An 18,257-nucleotide genomic window follows, 5' to 3' on the forward strand; every position below is an offset into this window, starting at 1 on the left:
GTCCCCAGAGGACCTGTCTACTTCACTCTGAATGAACCTAGGCTTTCAGAACTGAGAATGCTTCTTTAGCTTTTAAGTTGCATGCATACCTGACCTGGCTACTGGCTGTGCCCTGTTCTGTGAACTATCTGAGGTATACACTGCCTCAGGCTTTTAGACTTTCTCTGCCTCTGTCAACTAAAACCATAATGTCATTAGCTGGGGACCCAGGACTCCATTTAAGCAGGCATCCAGGACCTGTCAGAAGGACTTGTTTTTATTTTTATCATTTTAGAGGGTGGGAGAACACATGTAGAAGGGGAGGGGAGGAGGAGCAGAAAGAGAATCTTAAGCAGGCTCCACCCTCAGCTTAGAGCCCCAAATAGGGCTCGATCTCACAACCCTGAGATCATGACCTGAGCCGAAACCAAGAGTTAGACACTTAACTGACTGAACCACCCAGACACCTCCTTGCCAAAAGGATTTTGATGAGAATTTCCCTGAGGTCACTGACAAACGTTTTATTTTTGACCAGGTAGGTTCTTCCTGTTGTGGAGGCACTGAGTCTTGGATTCCTGGCTTTACCTTTTTTTTTTTTTTTTTTAAAGATTTTATTTATTTATTTGAGAGAGAATGAGATAGAGAGCATGAGAAGGGGGAGGGTCAGAGGGAGAAGCAGACTCCCTGCTGAGCAGGGAGCCCGACGCGGGACTTGATCCCAGGACCCTGGGATCACGACCTGAGCCGAAGGCAGTCACTCAACCAACTGAGCCACCCAGGCGCCCCTGGCTTTACCTTTGTAGATAGGTTCTGTCCCCTCACTGGGGATATCTATAAATGAAGGAGTTAAGACTAGGCAGTCTGAAGCTCTTTTTTAGGTTTGCAGTCTAGGATTCCAACCTGTTGGTAAAAAAATACATTTTCTGCCTAGTCTTATTTGTTATTAGGAGCTAATGCTGAGGGTATGTTCAGGGTCTTTTCTGTAGTTGATCCCATATAGCTCTTGCTAGAGCATCACACATTTCATTTCTGTAAGAAAGACTTCTGCTTTTGGATCAAGCAGTAGACAAGTAACTGCTTGTTGTCTCAGGGGAGACTGTGAAATAAGCAACCATGCAAATGTTCTGTGATCAAAGTATTGACATGCTTTTCTGGGTTCTTAAGACCAGCCCTTCCTTTATCCTGGCACAATCAGAGTGCTTCTTTCAGTGCTTTAGGTGCTAATGGGAATGATTGTGCCATTCCATATGTTTTTCCTCTTAGTCCCAGGCCCTTCCTGACAGTAGTTGTCAAAGTCATGTCTGTCTCCTCCCTCCCCCCATTAGGTCTGTTTACCCAGCCTGCTATTCCTTTCTTTCATAGTTATTCATAGGAATAACTCAATCCTGAGGAACTAATTCTGGTTTTTCTTGTTAGGACCAGTGTGACCAACGCCCAGCCACAGCAAACAACCATGTGACAGAGGGGATTCCTAGACAGGATTTCCAGCCTCCAGAGACCTCACCAGAGCTGCCCAAGAGGCGTGTCAGACACCAGGGTATTAGCCAGGGCTGAGCCAAGGCCACAGGTCTGCTGCTGGCTCAGGCCTGCTTACCACTTCTCATCTGCTACTCTAACATGGGGGTTACCTGAATTCTGAATTACCAAGCACAGTAGGATCTCACTGGGGACTCTTATGTGGCTAGTTGTGGTCCCATGTTAGACTAAGCTGTCTGGAGTGTATTATAGGGTAATGGCTTTGGGGACAGCCGTGAGACCTACTTGTCAGTGCTTATTCAGCTGCAGGTCTCCTATCTGTGCAGTTAGTGGATAATTTGGAGATAATTTTCAGACCTTACTATGTCTGCCCTGAGTCCCTGCTTCTAGTTGAACTGTGTTAAGGGTACTCCTATTTATTAGTAATATTATTTAGAAGCCTCATGAGTAGGCAGGTAAGCTGTTTTTGAAACCTAACCACTACAAAGCCAATTAGAAACTGTTTTTCGAGATTTGCTGGTACACCATTGTAGAATACTCAGGAGACTGTATTTGAGGACTCAGGTAGTAAGTGTGGACAAGGTGTTCCCAACCAACCTTGTTCTAGAGATGTGGGTTTCAACAGCAAGGCAGTCTTTTACCCAGAATCCTATTATTCCTGCCCCAGATCCAGCACTAATAGCAAGAGCAGGCTTTTCCCTAAAGCTGGTGCTTTTTTCTCTTCTCAGGAGACTTGTCTTCTGGTTATATGGATGATATCAAGCAGGAAATGGCTAAAGGGACCACCTACCCTCTTCCCCCCAGCAGACCCATTAACAATATGACAGCAACTTGTAACCGACTGTCAACATCCACATCAGGCCCCAGAACTGGGTGCCAGCCTAGCCCTCCTCGCATATTGAAGCTCAACAACTTAGACAGCCAGGATGGCCGGGCACGCAATCGAAACAGCCATAACGCAGCCATGGCCACTGGACACGTTCCAGTGATTCACCCAGTGCGAAATCTCTACCCAGAAAACCTTGTACCCACCTTCCCCCGTGGGCCTTCAGGGAGGTATGGTGTAAGGTAAGAATCAGTAGCCAGGAGTGGAGCTTGGGAGTAGCTCAGGAGAACATGGTGGGAGTATGGACTTTGCGTGTATTGCGACCTGATCCCAAAACATTCTTTTGCTTTCTTTGGATTTTTCATTGTTCATTTGTTTTGTCTGCTGGTGGAAAGTTGCTTTTGTCTGGTTCCAGCAGTTTCTGTTCTGAGTTTCTGACCTTTGTTCAGAAATATCTCAGGAACTAGTTTCCAATCCTTCTCTTTCAGTGGTAGGAGTGAAGGTGGCAGGAACTCACGGGTCACCTCCACAGCCGCCAGCTACCGAAACAGAACTGCAAAGGTAATTGGGGATCCAGCCAATGATGGCTCAGTGAGGACTCATAATTGGGTGGGACTGGTATGGTTCTTGGAGTCCGAAGAGGTGGGCATCAGGCAGTGGATGAGGTTTCCGTCGAAGTTTGACATTTATTTTTAGGGCTCTAAAGGAGGACGACTGCTTTTTCACTTCCTCCTTTCTACTTCGTTTGTGTTCTCTTGTTCAACAGGCAAAACCCCCCAAGCAACAGGGAGCTGGGGATGCAGAGGAGGAAGAGGAGGAGGAGTAATGGTGTCACAGAGAACCTGCGCAGTTGTTCCATCTTTTCTGCACAGCAGCACTTGCTGCGGTTCAGGCTCCACCTCTTGGGCTCTGTGGGCAGGGGAGATTTTACAGATTTTAACTTTTTGTAGGTTATGGCCATTTTGTGTCTTTTGAGATTGTGCTGTGGGAGTTTGAGGGTTTGGGGGAGGGTTAGCAGGGAGGCTGTTGAGAAATGTTTCATCTTTAGCTACTGCCTTTTGGCTGCGCAGAAATACAAATTATGGCCTCTTAGCCCACCAGGGCTCCATCTTTTGACATACTGTTGCCACTGCTTCTTGGTGCTGTGTAGTCCTGGTGGAAAGAGGAGAGAGGGTTCTGGAAACCTGGTACTCACCAGTGAAGTGATTCTCTTCTCTGCTCTGGCCTCACTTTGGGAACTTTTAGGTACCCTCTCCTGTGTACTGTCCCTCCCCACTGTAGAATTTGGGCCTGTGGTGTGTATGGAGGCACTCTGGTAAAGTGTTCAGGCCAGTTGCAATATATGTTAGGAACAAGGCTTTGGAGATGAGTTGAGCTAGAGGTGAGTGCACTAGAGGCTTTGTTTAAATCTGCTTCTTTGGCATTTGGCGTAACTGTTTCTGGTGGGGAGCACGGCTCCTTTGTCTTTACTGTCTTCTGATGGAGAAGGCTGGGGGCTCCCTGTTGCCACCAGAGCCATGCTGGGCTCTGCCTGGATCAGGACGGAGGCCTGAGCTCCATGGCTTGCCCTGAAAACCAAGTATCAGAGCCCCCATCCCCTCTTTTTATTTTACTACTACTACTACTACTACTACTACTACTACTACTACTACTACTACTATTAACATACTTGTAATAGAAATAAAGTTTGTACTTGGAGTTCAGCTGAGTCTTGTGGTTCCTTCTCCTTTGCACTCTGGAGACCTCAGGGAAGACAGAGTGGGCTGGAGTTGGCCCTGAAATATGGGGGAAGGTGAGCAGGACTGGGCTTTTTTTTTTTTTTTTTCTTTTTGTGCTTCCTGGAACTCTAGTAGTTGCAGCATGAGCTTCTTTTCAGTGCCAGACATTCAAGATACAGTTTTCTATTGGATTTTGAGAAAATGGATGGTTGTTGCAGCTCTGGTGATGATTTGGGGTGGAGGTGGGACTGCCTCCAACTAAATAGAGAAAGGCAGATATCTTAAAAGCCTCGGTCCTGAGTGTGGTTGAGCCTTAGCAGAATTATTCATTACCCCTCAGCACCTCACAGTTTGCACAGGACCTTAGGTCATTTTGAGCTTATTTTTTCTCCTAACAACCTAGTGGGGCTGGGAAAAGAGGGAAGAATTGTCTCATTTCATCAGTGGAAAGGAGTGATCTGCAGAAGGCTATGCAGATAATTCATGGCAGAGCCAGGGACTCATATCCAGGTCTGAGCTATACTGAGAAAAAGAAGCAAGACCAGAGAAAAGAGTATATAACTATAGGGGGGTTTTTGTATAGTTTATGTCAGTTATTATCAGTCAGCTCAGAAAGACCTTGTCTTTGGTGAAAGAAGCCCAAAAAGACTGAGAGAATTGGGTCACTTCTGGCATGATTGAAAATCCCCTTGGGACTTAAAGGAGGCATGAGGAAGAATTCTCTGGGGCAGAGAGGGCTTTGGGGCTTGTCTCACCCATAACTTTAGTTTTTGGGGATGGACATAGATAAACTTGTTTTCCTTCCCTTTGGTTGGATTAGACATTCAGTAAAATAGTAGTTTTTTTGGTTTGTTTTACTTTCTTTAGTAATCTGTAGTTTTTCAGTGTTTTATAATGGATATACTTTTTGGGGCCCCTGGGTGGCTCAGTCGTTAAGCGTCTATTACTATTGAAATGATGATTTTCTAACTCTGTTTCCTTCTACATTTTAGTTGTTGGTATTCTACTTTAAGGAAGAACTCTTCTTTCTCCCCCATTCATTCATATATAAAAATAGGTTATTTTATTCAATTTTTTATTATCCATCTCTGTCATTTATTCTGATGCTCAGATATAGTAATTTTGATGGCCAGATTTGGCCAGCTGGTTCCTGTGTCTTTTTTGGCATGACCAACTATTTCTTGAGTACATTCTTACTTTTTGACACAAGATATTCCAGGTTCATCTTGTATTTTCCCTGCCTCGGGCTAGAATTAATTTTTTTGCCCAGAAACCCTGGATTCTTTTGGGGGTGAGCAGTAGTTAGAAACCATCATCTGGGTGCTTGGCATGTACACAATGTTACTGTGGCGGGGGGCATTGCTACGAAATATGTGTATGTTTATATATGTATTATGTATGTGTGTTATAGACATGCATATACTTGATTTTATAACTGTGTATACCACCATGAGTTCATAACAAGACATCCGATTTCAGTCTTGTCACCACAGGGTTGATTCTGTCTATCCTTTGCCTTCTCCAGCAATGAGAAATCTGGCTCCTGTTATTCTCAATATATTTACTTATTTGCTCAGTTCTCAAATACAGAGAAAGTTTTTTTTTTTTTTTTAAGATTTTATTTATTTATTCGTAAGAGACAGAGAGAGAGAGGCAGAGGGAGAAGCAGGCTCCCAAGGAGCAGGGAGCCCGATGCGGGACTCGATCCCAGGACTCTGGGATCATGACCTGAGCCGAAGGCAGATGCTTAACCATCTGAGCCACCCAGGCGACCCAGAGAAAGTAGTTTCAGTATTGCTAAACGTTTACCACTACAGAAAATTTAACCTACTAACAAGCTAAATATTTGTTTATAACTCTTTTTGACTTATTATGAGGGTATATAGTCAAAATGTGTTCAAAATTTTAGGTTCTTTTTTTTTTTTTTGCCTCCATCCTTTGATGTGATACATCATTCATTCGAAATACACTTGTCTTGATTTGTTTTTGTTTATGTTCTGTCTTAGGGATTTTTTCCCCTAGGTTTGTTTATTGGATTTTATAGTATGTTAAGTATTAGTATGATTCCAACTTTAAACTACAAAAGGTTTACTCAGAAGTGTCACTGGCCCTATACCTTCCACTCCCATTCAACATCAATCTTTTCACCAGTTTCCACCATCTGTGGGCAGCCCAATCTCGTTTCTGTTTTGTCGTTTTTTGTCCCCCTAAACTTTCTTGTTTCTTTTTGTCAAAATAACTAAATATGTGTATTTTCTTATTTCCTCTTTTCTTACACTAGAGGTAGCATATTACAAATACTCTTGAACTTTGCTTTTTTCACTTAATAGCATATTCTCAAGATAACTCCCATTATACCTCATTTTAAAAAATCACTCCATCGGGGGACATGGGTGGCTCAGTTAGGCATCTGCCTTTGGCTTGGGGTCCTGGGATTGAGCCCCACATCGGTTCCCTGCTCAGTGGGGAGCCTGCTTTTCTCTCTCCCTCTGCCTGCCACTCCCCTTGCTTGTGCTCTCTTTTTGTGTCACATAAATAAATAAAATCTTTAAAACAAAATCACTTCATTGTGTGAATGTACTGTGGTTTATTCACCCATTCTCCTGTGTATGTTTAGGTTGTTTCCAATATCTTATGATTAAAAATAACGTTGCAGTGGATGAACTTTTTAGTTTTTTGGCGCGAGAGAGTGGGGGGAGGGACAGAGAGAGGGAGGGTGAGAATCCTAAGCAAACTCCACACCCAGTGTGAAGCCCCATGTGGGGCTTGATCTCACACGGCTCAGGTCATGATCTCAAGAGTGGGCCGCTTAACCGGCTGAGCCACCCAGGTTCCCCTTCAGTGAATAAATTTGTTTCTGTATTTATGATCAGCAGAATTTTAAGTTGGCCATGAAGATTCCTGACTCCTGGTGTACATGGCATACATATAATGTACATGGTGTACATGTATTTCCTTCCCCTTGAGTGTGGGCAGGATTGTGAATATGATTGTTTTATGTATTATGACAAAGCTGTGAAGAGATTTTGGGGGTGTAAAGTCTCAAATCAGTTGCCTGTGAGTTAATAAGATTATTCTGAGTAGGCCTGACCTAATCAGATGAGCCCTTAAAAGGGACTGGGAGAAATAGACCAACCACCAAAACTCAACCATAAATAAGTATGATACCCCACCTTTTTAAAAAAAGATTTTATTTATTTGTTAGAGTCAGCATGAGCAGTGGGGGGAGGGGCAGAGGGACAAGCAGACTCCCTGCTGAACAGGGACCCCAGTACAGGGCTTGATCCTGGGATCGTGACCTGAGCTGAAGGCAGACGCTTAACTGACTGAGCCACCCAGGTGCCCCAAGTATGATAATCAGTTTTAACAGATATAGCTACTGAGGTTTTCTGTTTTTCTTCATTTTTTTAAAAGATTTTATTTATTTGACACAGAGAAAGACAGCGAGAGAGGGAACACAAGTGGGGGGAGAGGGAGAAGCAGGCCTCCTGCTGAGCAGGGAGCCTGATGCAGGGCTCTATCCCAGGACCCTGGGATCATGACCTGAGCTGAAGGCAGACGCTCAACAACAGCCACCCAGGTGCCCTGTGGTTTTCTATTTTTCTTGAGTGAACTTTGGTGTTGTCTTTCAAAGAATTTGTCCATTTTAATAATTTATTGGCATAAAGGTGTTCATAATATTACCTTATTTAAAACATCTCTGTAAAATCTGTAGTGATGTCACCTCTGTCATTCCTGATGCTGGTAATTTCTTTTCTCTTTTCCCGATACGTTTGGCTAGAGCAGTAATCCCCAAACTTTTTCTTTCTTAAAGGCCAAATAGTAAATATTTAAGGCTTTGCAGGCCATTCCAGTCTATATTGCAACTACTCAACAATGCTGTTAGTGAAGGCAGCCATGGATAATACCCATGGGTGAGACTTCCAATGAACTTTATTTACAAAAACAGGTAGCTAGATTATGACCCATAGCATGGCAACCACGGGTTAGAGATTTATCAATTTTATTGATCTCAAAAAAATCAGCTTTGGTCCCATTGATTACTGTTTTTCTGCTTCCATTTCATTGGTTTGCATTCTGATCTTTTTTTTCCCCTTCCATTCTGATCTTAATTTGCCTTTTGCTTACTTTGAGCTTTTTTTCTTGTTCTAATTTAAGGTCAAAGCTGAGATCACTCGTTTGAGACTTTTCTTCTTTTCTAATATAAGTGTTTAGTGCTATAAATTTCCCTAAGAACTGCTTTACCTGCATCTCACAAATTTTGTTTTTTTTAATTTTCATTCAATTCAGAATACTCTGATTTCTTGGTTTGTCTTGTGGGCTATTAGTATGTAATTAGTTCCTAATTGGGTATTTTCCAGATTTATTTTTTCTAAAGTTTGAGTAATGGGGCTTGAACTCATGACCCTGAGTTCAAGAATCACATGCTCTTAGGACTGAGCCAGCCAGGCGCCCCCAGATTTTTTAAGTAGGTGCTACACCCAGCGTGGAGCCCAACGCAGGGCTTGAACACACAACCCTGAGATCAAGATCTGAGCTGGGGAAAAAAAGACCTGAGCTGAGATCGAGAGTTGGACACCTAACCAAGTGAGCCACCCAGGTGCCCCCAGATTTGTTATTGGTTGCTAATTTAATTTCCTTGTGGTCCAAGAACATAATTTGTATGACCTGAATCTCTTCAAATTTATTGAGACTTGTTTTATCCTTAGAATGTTCTCGAGGCCATAAATGTTCTGTATGTACTTGAAAAGAATATGCATTTCTATTTTGATTGGATAGAGTGTTATATAAATGGCAGATAGGGGAGCCTGGGTGGCTCAGTCAGTTAAGCATCCGACTCTTGATTTTGGCTCAGGTCATGATCTCAAGGTCTTTTTTTTTTTTTTTAAAGATTTTATTTATTTATTTGCGAGAGAGAATGAGAGACAGCACGAGAGGGAGGAGGGTCAGAGGGAGAAGCAGACTCCCCGCTGAGCAGGGAGCCCGATGCGGGACTCGATCCCGGGACTTCAGAATCATGACCTGAGCCGAAGGCAGTCGCTTAACCGACTGAGCCACCCAGGTGCCCCATGATCTCAAGGTCTTGAGATTGATCCCCACATCAGGCTCCACATTCAGTGGGGAGTCTGCTTGAGATTCTCTCTCTCCCTTTGTCCTTCCCCCAGTTCATGCTCACTCGCTTTTTCTAAAAATTAATCTTTTTTTTTTTAAGATTTTATATATTTATTTGAGAGCGAGCGAGAGAGCAGGAGTGGTGGGGAGGGGCAGAGGGAGAGGGAGAAGCAAAGCAGGCTCCCCACTGAGCAGGGAGCCTTACTCAGGGCTCAATCTCAGGACCCTGGAATCATGACCTGAGCTGAAGGCAGACATTTAACCAACTGAGCCACTCAGGCGCCCCTAAAAATAAATCTTTTTAAAAAATTGGCAGATAGGTCAAATTTGTTGATAGTGTTGTTCAAGCCTTTATGTCCTTACTGATGTTCTGTTTACTTACTCTCTTAATTATTGGGGGGAGGGGTTTGTTTGAAATCCTTATTGTAATTAAAGATTTGTTTTTCCTTTTTTTTTTTTTTTTAAGGATTTTATTTATTATTTGACAGAGAGAGACACACCGAGAGAGGGAACACAAGCAGGGGGAGTGGGAGAGGGAGAAGCAGGCCTCCCACGGAGAAGGGAGCCTGATGCGGGGCTCGATCCCAGCACTCTGGGATCATGACCTGAGCTGAAGGCAGATGCTTAATGACTGAGCCACCCAGGTGCCCCAAATTTTATTTTTTTAAAGATTTTATTTATTTGTCAGAGAGAGTACAAGCAGAGGGAGTAGCAGGCAGAGTGAGAAGCAGGCTTCCTGCTCAGCAGGAAGCCCGATGCAGGACTCGATCCCAGGATCCCGGGATCATGACCTGAACCGAAGGCAGACACTTAACGACTGAGCCACCCAGGCGCCCAGTTTTCTTTTTTTTAAATTTTTTATTTGATAGAGACACAGCGAGAGAGGGAACACAAGCAGGGGGAGTGGGAGAGGGAGAAGCAGGCTTCCCGCTGAGCAGGGAGCCGGACGCGGGGCTCAATCCCAGGACCCCGGGACCATGACCCGGGCCGAAGGCAGACGCCCAACGACTGAGCCACCCAGGCGCCCCCAATTTTATTTTATTTTATTTTTTTTAAGATTTTATTTATTTGACAGAGAGATAGACAGAAGAGCACAAGCAGAGGGAGTGGCAGAGGGAGAGGGAGAAGCAGGCTCTGCACTGAGCAGGGAACCCGATGCGGGACTCGATCCCAGGACCCTGAGATCATGACCTGAGCTGAAGGCAGACGCTTAACCATCTGAGCCACCCAGGTACCCCCCAATTTTATTCTTTTTTAAAAAGATTTTATTTATTGGACAGAGAGCACAAGCAGGGGGAGCAGCAGGGAGAGGGGGAGGGAGAAGCAGGCTTCCCTCAGAGCATGGAGCCCGATGCGGGGCTTGATCCCAGGTCTCTGGGATCATGACCTGAGCCAAAGGCAGACACTTAACTGACTGAGCCACCCAGGTGCCCCCTCAGCTTTCTTCTATTTTTAGCATAGTAATCTCTTTCCATCCTTTTACTTTTATTCTATTTGTATTTATATATTTAAAGTGGGTTTCTCAGGGCGCCTCGGCGGCTCATTCGTTAAGCATCTGCCTTCGGCAGATACAGAATTCTTGATATCCCTCCCCTGCCCTGCCCCAGGACTTTAAATATGTTGCACTACTGTCTCCTTGCTTGCGTTGGTTTCAATGAGAAATCTATCATCTTTATCTTTGTTCATTTGTATATAATGTGTCTTTGTGGGGGGGTATTTTTAAGATACTCTCTAGCACTGATTTTAAGCAATTTGATTGTGATGTACCTTTGTATGGTTTTGTGGCATTAAGTACATTCACATCGTTCTGCAACCGTCACCACCACTCTGTTTCTTGTGCTTTAGGTTCATTAAGCTTCCTGAATCTTTATAGTTTTCAGGTAAATTTGGAAAAAATTTCAGCCATTTTTTTTCCAGCCATTATTTCTTAAGATTTTCCCCCCATTTTTCTTCCCTTTGGGGGATTATTCTCACTCCTATGTTAGGCCAAATGAAGTGCCGTATCTTATTGATATTCTTTTCACTCTTTTGGATTCTTTTGTTTTCAGATGGATCCTTTGCATACCCCTGAGGTCACTAAAATCTTCTGTGTCTAATCTGTTGCTAATCTATCCGGTTTCCATCTTGGCCAGTGTAGTTTTTATCTCTAGATGTTTAGGTTGGATTGTTTGTATTTTCCATGTCTCTACGGAACAAGTTGTGGGTTTTTTTCTAGTTTTGTCAGTATATTGTATGCAATAATAACTGTTTAAATGGTCTTGCCTACGAATTCTATCATTTGTGTAATTTCTGGGTCAGTTTTGGTTGATTTTTCTGGGTCCTATTTTGCTTCTTTGTGTGTCCAGTGGTTTTTGATTGGATGCCAGGCATTCTGAATTTTACCCGCTTATGTGCTGGCTATTTTTGTATTCCTTTATTTTCGAGCTTTGTTTTTATACTTGATCACTGTGAAACAGCTCGATCCTTCTGTGTCAAACTTTTAAGCTTTATTAGGTGGGACCTGAACAGGAATTAGTTTTTTCTAATTACAAAATTAGGAATTTTGCTGCACTACTAAGGCAAAAATAAAAGTTCCATAAATGATAAAGTTTTCTATATTGGCTAGTGGGAACAGGAACTATTTCCTGTTCTTTGCCAGTTCTAATCCTTTTGGCTGGTTCTTTTCCCAGCCTCTGGCAGTTTCCTTATATGCAGGAGCTTATCATTACTCGACTGAATACTTGCGAAGGATCACCAACAGATCTACACAGTTCTATTACAACTCTTCCTGTCTGGTACTCTGCCCCACAAACTAGGTGCCTTGGATGCTTTGTTTTCTTAACTCTGGGAGACTGTAGGGTTCCACCTTGCGTTTCCCCTGCTTTTGCTGCTGTCTGAAAACTATCCATACCATACGCTGAGGCCATGATACCACCACCATATTTCTCAGAGCTCTGTCCTTCATTGCCTGATGTTTTGAGAACCATACATGTCAGGGTTTTTTTTGTTTTTTAAAGATTTTATTTGAGATAGCGAGCGAGCGAGAGAGAGATTGAGAGAAAGCGAGCACGAGAGGGTTAAGCAGACTTCCACTGAGCAGGGAGCCTGATGCAGGGCTCGATCCCAGGACCCTGAGATCATGGCCTGAGCCAAGGACAGATGCTTAACTGACTGAGCCACCCAGGTGCCCTACATGTCAGGTTTTTTATTTTAGTTGTTGAGATGGGGGAGGGTAAGTCTGGTTTCTGTTCATCTATCGTGGTTAGAATTAGAAGTGTCCTGAAAGCATTCTTTCTGGATTGTTTTAAAGCCTGATGCCATTCTGATTTGCATGTCATTTTTCCCCCTTGAAGCTTTTTAGGATATCTATTTTTAAACTTCCCCATGTGTATGTTGGTGTGGATTCTTTTTCCATTCAAAGAGCTGGACACTTAATAAGCATTTTGGAAACTTGTGACCTCTTATTTTTCAGGGGTTTTTTTTGGGTTTTTTTTTGTAATTTCTCTCCTGTTTTCTGTCTTTGCAGAATTCCAGTGATAGTTGGATATTGACACTCTTAGACTGATCCATTTTTTCTTTCATATTCTTTTTGCCCAACTTTATGGGAAAGTTCAACCTTATCCTTTCATTCTTATATTAAATATATTTCTGGTATTTCCAAAACCTGTCTTTTATCCTTTCCGACAGCCTTTTTCCCCCTCACTCAATGGATGCAGTACTTTTTAAAGTTTTAAGTAATCTCTGCACTCACGTGGGGCTCAAACTCACAACCCCACGATCAGGAGTCCTACCCTCTACCAACTGAGCCAGCCAGGCACCCCGATGCAGTACTTGTTCTCATACTCTGTGCCATAGCTGTTTCTTAGGTATCTTTTTCTGCTCTGTACTTTTTGTTTTGGTATTTTATGTTACAGACTTTTCCTCAAGTCTGTGTCTTGGCTGTCTATATTTAAGACTGGGGTGGGGTGCCTGGGTGGCTCAGTCGTTAAGCGTTTGCCTTCGGCTCGGGTCATGATCCCAGGGTCCTGGGATTGAGCCCCCACATCGGGCTCCCTGCTCTGCGGGAAGCCTCCTTCTCCCTCTCCCACTCCTCCTGCTTGTGTTCCTTCTCTCGCTGTGTCTCTGTCAAATAAAATCTAGAATAGAGAAAAAAAAAAAAAGACTGGGGCACTAAAAATGAGAAGCTTCTTTAACTGTTCATGTTCACTGTGGGGCAACCGGCTGGCATTTTCACTGGAGAGCTCCTGCTGTCAGAATCTGTAGGTCTTGTCTCCAGTTTAGTCCAGAAAAGGGTCTTCCAGCCTGCTGTGTAAACCTAGGGTGGGGCTGGAATCTCAGCTGCTCAGGTGGTTTCTCCTGAATAGGACTTCTTTCTCCAGGGTGGTGGGCTTGAACTTCTGCTTCTTACATGAATTTCTAATCCTTGTTTTCCTCCTGGCACATGGGGCTTCTAATTCCTTCTTCCCTTTACAATGTTTGTTTTTTAGAGGGAGGTACAAATAAGCTTGCTTCCCATGCTGTGTTCATAAATTCTTCCAATAGTTATCCTTTCAGAAATTGTGGATTAAAAAGATTTTAGTTTCATGAAGATGGAATTTTTTTTTTTTTTAAAGATTTTACTTACTTGACAGAGACACAGCGAGAGGGAACACAAGCAGGTCCTCGTTTTGGTGTACTTGTATTTGGTGGAGGGGCACTGAGGCATTGGGATTTATTTTTATAAGTAGGCAACATGCCCAGCACGGGGCTTAAACTCGACCCCGAAATGAAGAGTTACATACTCTGAGCCAGCCAGATTCAGTACTTGTTATTAAGAAACTATCCCTCCAGGAGAACATCTCCACAGAAAAGTGCCTGGTAGTATACAGCCCACTGTGAACACGTTATCTACCACCACCACCCATATCAAAAACATCACCAAGACCCCAGAACACCCCTCCTACTCTCAGTCACTATCCTCTGGGACCCAAAACCACCACTATCTTGACATCAGTTATTTTTCACTTTTCAGTATTATTTAAATGAACTTACACCATTAAGTACTTTTTAATGCTTGATTTCCTTTGCTGCTCACTGTGTGTGTGGCTCCTCTGCGTGGTCGTACGGAGCAGTAGTGTGCTTCCTTCCTGCCCAGCATTCCATCGTGTGCCACTGTGGCGAGCGCCGTGACTGCTACTGTGAGCATTCTCTTACACGGCTTTTGGTGCGCGTGTGTATGTCCTCTGTTGTTGGCCTGGGATTGCTGATCTTAGGGCATGTGTAGTGGAGAGTACCAGTTTTCCAAAGTAGTTGTAGGTTACACTCCCATCAGTATGTGCTTGGTTCCACATCTGCCCCCAACCGTGGGGGGGTGGTGGTAGTTGTATAGATTTTTGTCATGATTTCAATAGGCATTTCCCTGATGACTAATGAGGATAAATGTTGTCTATTATTGGATAGTGTAATTTTGAATACACTATGTTTTTTAAGAAGCAACTCTTTAAAATGGCCTCAGCCATTCTGGAGAGCAGGAGAATCCTTGCTGTGCTCATTGAGATATCTTCAGCTGAGGCACCGCACTCCCCAGCTTCTCCCGTCCAACAGAAGTCTTCTCTTAGCTGAGAGTGGTTGCTTTTGCTGTTTCTAGTGCCGTGAGGCAACAGACAGGAGGAGGAAAGTTGCTTATTCCTCATCCAAGAGGACTCTTGCTCTTCCTGTAATAAAGACATAGGTGGGATAACTTCCACTAAAATTAAGTATAAAGGTAGGGTCAAAAGAAGAATTAAGTGGGTCTGTGTGAGGCCTCCCGTGGAGCAGGAGGACGTGATAAGCAGGTCAAGGAGACTGGTTGGATTCTCCTGAATGCAGACCACAGGGTTCCCTTTTGGGGTGGCAAGGGAGAGCTGTGCAAGAAGAGGGCAGAACCATCGATCTTAAGAAAGCAGCACTAAGTCTATCTTCTGTGCACTTCCCTTCTGTACAGTTCTAAGTCCACTGCCGGCTCCCAAGGGAGGAGGATATGTGGTCTAAGAATGGCCTAGACTCTTCCAGTGCAATGAGCTCCTGGAGGAGAATCCTCACACTGGCAGAAGAGTATAGACAAGCTCCACTATGAGTAGGGGGCAGAACATGCAGCGTTAGGTTTAGCTTTGACCTTGGATTTCCATCCCTTTGAAGAATCATACTTTCTATACGAAAACCAGCCTCAAGGAGTTGAATGGGAGAAAAGGATAGCTTATAAGCATGGTGGAGTAAGAATCACATCAAGTGCAGAGACCTAATTAATTCCTAACTACTGGACAAGCACTTCGGTATCAGAGCCGTCCAAGCCTGTCAGCCTTTGATTCTTTCCAGTGAGTCGATGATCACACAACTCTTCAGGTAAATCAAAATTAGATGAAGGTTATTTATTGGTGCGACTTTTTTCCTGTAGTGAGCTTCCTTTACACAGCAGTGGTGTAAATAGCATCAAATTGAATGAAAACTTTGTTAAATGCAACCATAAATAATTATAATAAATATACATCAAGTAACTTTACAGCACACGGTTTTTTTTTTTTAGGGCCAAGGTTTGAATCGGTCTGGAGCTCTCAGTGTGCTCTCTGGGAGACGCAGTCGTGTTAGCAGCAAACATCCCACTCACAGCTGTCATCCGTTCAAGTGATGGGCCAAAAGAAGCTTCCCAAACCCCCCTGGGGGAGGTAGCTGACAATTCTGAGCCCATTCAAGGGATGGGAAGGATTGGAAGGGACCAAGAATGTAAAAATACAGAGAGGAAGAACCCCTTCTAATAATCCAGAGGCTCTTTCGTTATGCAGAAATAAGAGGATCCTTTGTCAGGACTACATCCTGGTGTGACCCCCAGTCAACGGGGCTCTCGCTGCTAGGAGGCAGAGGCCAACCCTCTTCCTTTCAAGCAGGGAAACTGCTTGCAGGTGCTCACCTCCAGACAGGACTGCTCCTGCATCAAATGTAACCGATGCAGCCGGAACGATGAATCCGGTTTTAGCTTTTCCTTAGGTTGGGGAATCATTTCTATAATGGTTCTTAATGCATTTCCTAAGAATAAGAGGGAGGAGATGGATGCTAATGGCTCTAAGTCTAAAGCCATACAACTTTCCACCAGGCCAGGGCCACAGCAGAGAAAGGAAAAGCACAGCTTTCTTTCCCGAGCATTCACACTCCAGAGCCTTCTAGTCAGCACTCACTCACTCAGAACTTTCAGTATTCACAATATTATACAATAAATACAGTGATGCGATTCCATGAGAACTGGCAAGGCCCAAAATGACAGTGTCCAATAAGATGGCATATGCTACTCTGGAACAAAGTACCATCGGACAAAGACCTGTTTGGGGCACCAATGCACTGGGGCAGCGGGTGAGCCTGGAGCAGCTCAGCCCTGGCACACACGCTCACATGGGGTGGCAAGGGAGTAGGGGGTGGGCCTGGCCAGAGGGGGCAGAGGACCCCACAGTGGTCCTTGGAAGGTCTTGGTCACTGAAGTAGACCCTGAATTGAGCAGAGCACCTCAGTCAGCTCTTTTTAAAATGGGTGTGTGGCCCACTCACCAACACTGCGGTGAAGAAGGGCTGTTTCTGAGTACAAAAGGGGGGGTAGGCTTGAATCCTGTGCTTTCCTGTTCAATCAGTCTCAGAAAAAGGCCCCCACTCGAGCGCTGTCCCTCCTCCTCTGGGTGTCCTTCTCAACTCCTGGAGCTGCAACACGCCTGGCTGTGAACTAAGGTTGGGGATGAACCCTTTGGTCTTCTGAGGAACGCTCAGTGGAAAACTGTCAGACCAGGGGCCCAGAGGAGACAGGGCAGAGGGTTGTCTGGGTGGGAAGGGATGGGGGAACCATGGGGTGGGGGGCGCTTTTCCTCAGAAAAACCCAGACCATAAACAAAGCTCTAAAGCCGGAAGATTAACACAGAAAGCTCCGTGTGTGTGTCTCCCACGTTTGGGTAACTGGCCCAACCATTTCAAGATGGAAGGAGGCCTGCGGGAGCTGTGTCCAGGACCAATTCCCCCTCAAGGCAGGAGGGGCAGGGCCACAGACTTGTTTGTGAAGATGCTCTGCGGAGAGAACAGGATGCTGTGTGTGGCCACTGGGATCTCACCACCAGCTTCCTGCTGGGTGATTCCATGATGTGGAACTAACTGGGGCCTTATGGCATCAGAATCCCGTGGCCATGAAAGACAATGCCCAGGAAGATCAAATGAGACACAGGCTGCCCGGGAACTAAACTATCCTACAAACATACCACAAACAGGTAGTAAAAGAACCAACCCATCACGAAACATACAAATACAAAAGGTTAAGTCTTCCAGGAAGCCCTGGAATGTGGACAAAAGTTCAGAAAAGCAAAATGTCGCCAACTCCTCACGCAGGGCCTGGAGGGATGTGCCCTCAGTGGCAGGCTTCCCAAGCCGGCGGAGCGGTGCCTCAGTGACGGACTCACTCTGGGGCTCCCTCCCCTCAGCCACTCAGGGGGTCTTCTCGGTAGTGAATGGCACAACGAAGTTTCTCCAGCATGATTTCCAGAGAGGAGTACTGGGGAAGTTTGATCATGAACATGCAGGTCTCCACTCGGATGTAGCGAGAGTCTGGGGAACCTGCAAAAAACCCCACCAGACCAGTGTTAGGAGGCTGGGCTACGATTCCAGGGAGGCCTATCGGCCTCTTTGCTTCCAGGGTTGCTGCTCCTGGCAGCTCTGAGCCAACCCCAAGGCTCATCAGGAGGAAAGGAGGGGCAGGGCAGGGGCAAAAGGAGAGAAGATTCCGGAGGAGAAAATGGCGGACACAAAGCGGGCATCACAGTGCCGACCTGGGAGGGAATCTGGTTAGAGAGAAGTTGGGCCAGCAGAGGGTTTTATTTTTCTACATTTAAAAGTTGGAAAATTAAAACCTGTCTGGATTTTTAGCTTCTTAAAAACATCAGAGAAAGGGCGCCTGGGTGGCTCAGTTAGTTAAGAGACTGCCTTTGGCTCAGGTCATAATCCTGGAGTCCCGGCATCGAGTCCCGCAGGGAGTCTGCTTCTCCCTCTGACCCTCTGCCCCCTCATGCTCTCTCATTCTTTCTCTCTCAAATAAATAAAATCTTGAAAAAAATAAATAAAACATCAGAAAATGTGTCAACCTCGGGCCGCTATGGAGGACTCTCGGCTGAGGTCAGGTTTGGGAGTCCA

At 44.7% G+C, this 18,257-nt stretch overlaps 2 protein-coding genes across 10 annotated transcripts in view; one reads left to right on the forward strand and one right to left on the reverse strand.

Annotated features, from left to right (window-relative positions):
- Positions 1–3,979, forward strand: part of TRAFD1 (TRAF-type zinc finger domain containing 1) — a 49,276-nt gene extending 45,297 nt beyond the window's left edge. For all 4 annotated transcript variants that reach the window (XM_064578406.1, XM_054510518.2, XM_064578405.1 and 1 more), the window contains 4 exons: positions 1,396–1,516; positions 2,184–2,523; positions 2,770–2,842; positions 3,048–3,979. In XM_064578406.1, coding sequence (XP_064434476.1) covers positions 1,396–1,516; positions 2,184–2,523; positions 2,770–2,842; positions 3,048–3,107 — 594 coding nt within the window. In that variant the 3' untranslated portion in view covers positions 3,108–3,979. The remainder of the gene's footprint in view (positions 1–1,395; positions 1,517–2,183; positions 2,524–2,769; positions 2,843–3,047) is intronic.
- The window catches only part of HECTD4 (HECT domain E3 ubiquitin protein ligase 4), a 192,843-nt gene continuing 178,480 nt past the window's right edge, over positions 3,895–18,257 (reverse strand). For all 6 annotated transcript variants that reach the window (XM_045887621.3, XM_045887620.3, XM_045887619.3 and 3 more), the window contains one exon: positions 3,895–17,684. In XM_045887621.3, coding sequence (XP_045743577.2) covers positions 17,548–17,684 — 137 coding nt within the window. In that variant the 3' untranslated portion in view covers positions 3,895–17,547. The remainder of the gene's footprint in view (positions 17,685–18,257) is intronic.

This window comes from Mirounga angustirostris, unplaced genomic scaffold, assembly GCF_029215605.1.
Source record: "Mirounga angustirostris isolate CCGP_5_RB_7025 unplaced genomic scaffold, mMirAng1.0.hap1 SCAF_14, whole genome shotgun sequence".
Classification (NCBI taxonomy): domain Eukaryota; kingdom Metazoa; phylum Chordata; class Mammalia; order Carnivora; family Phocidae; genus Mirounga; species Mirounga angustirostris.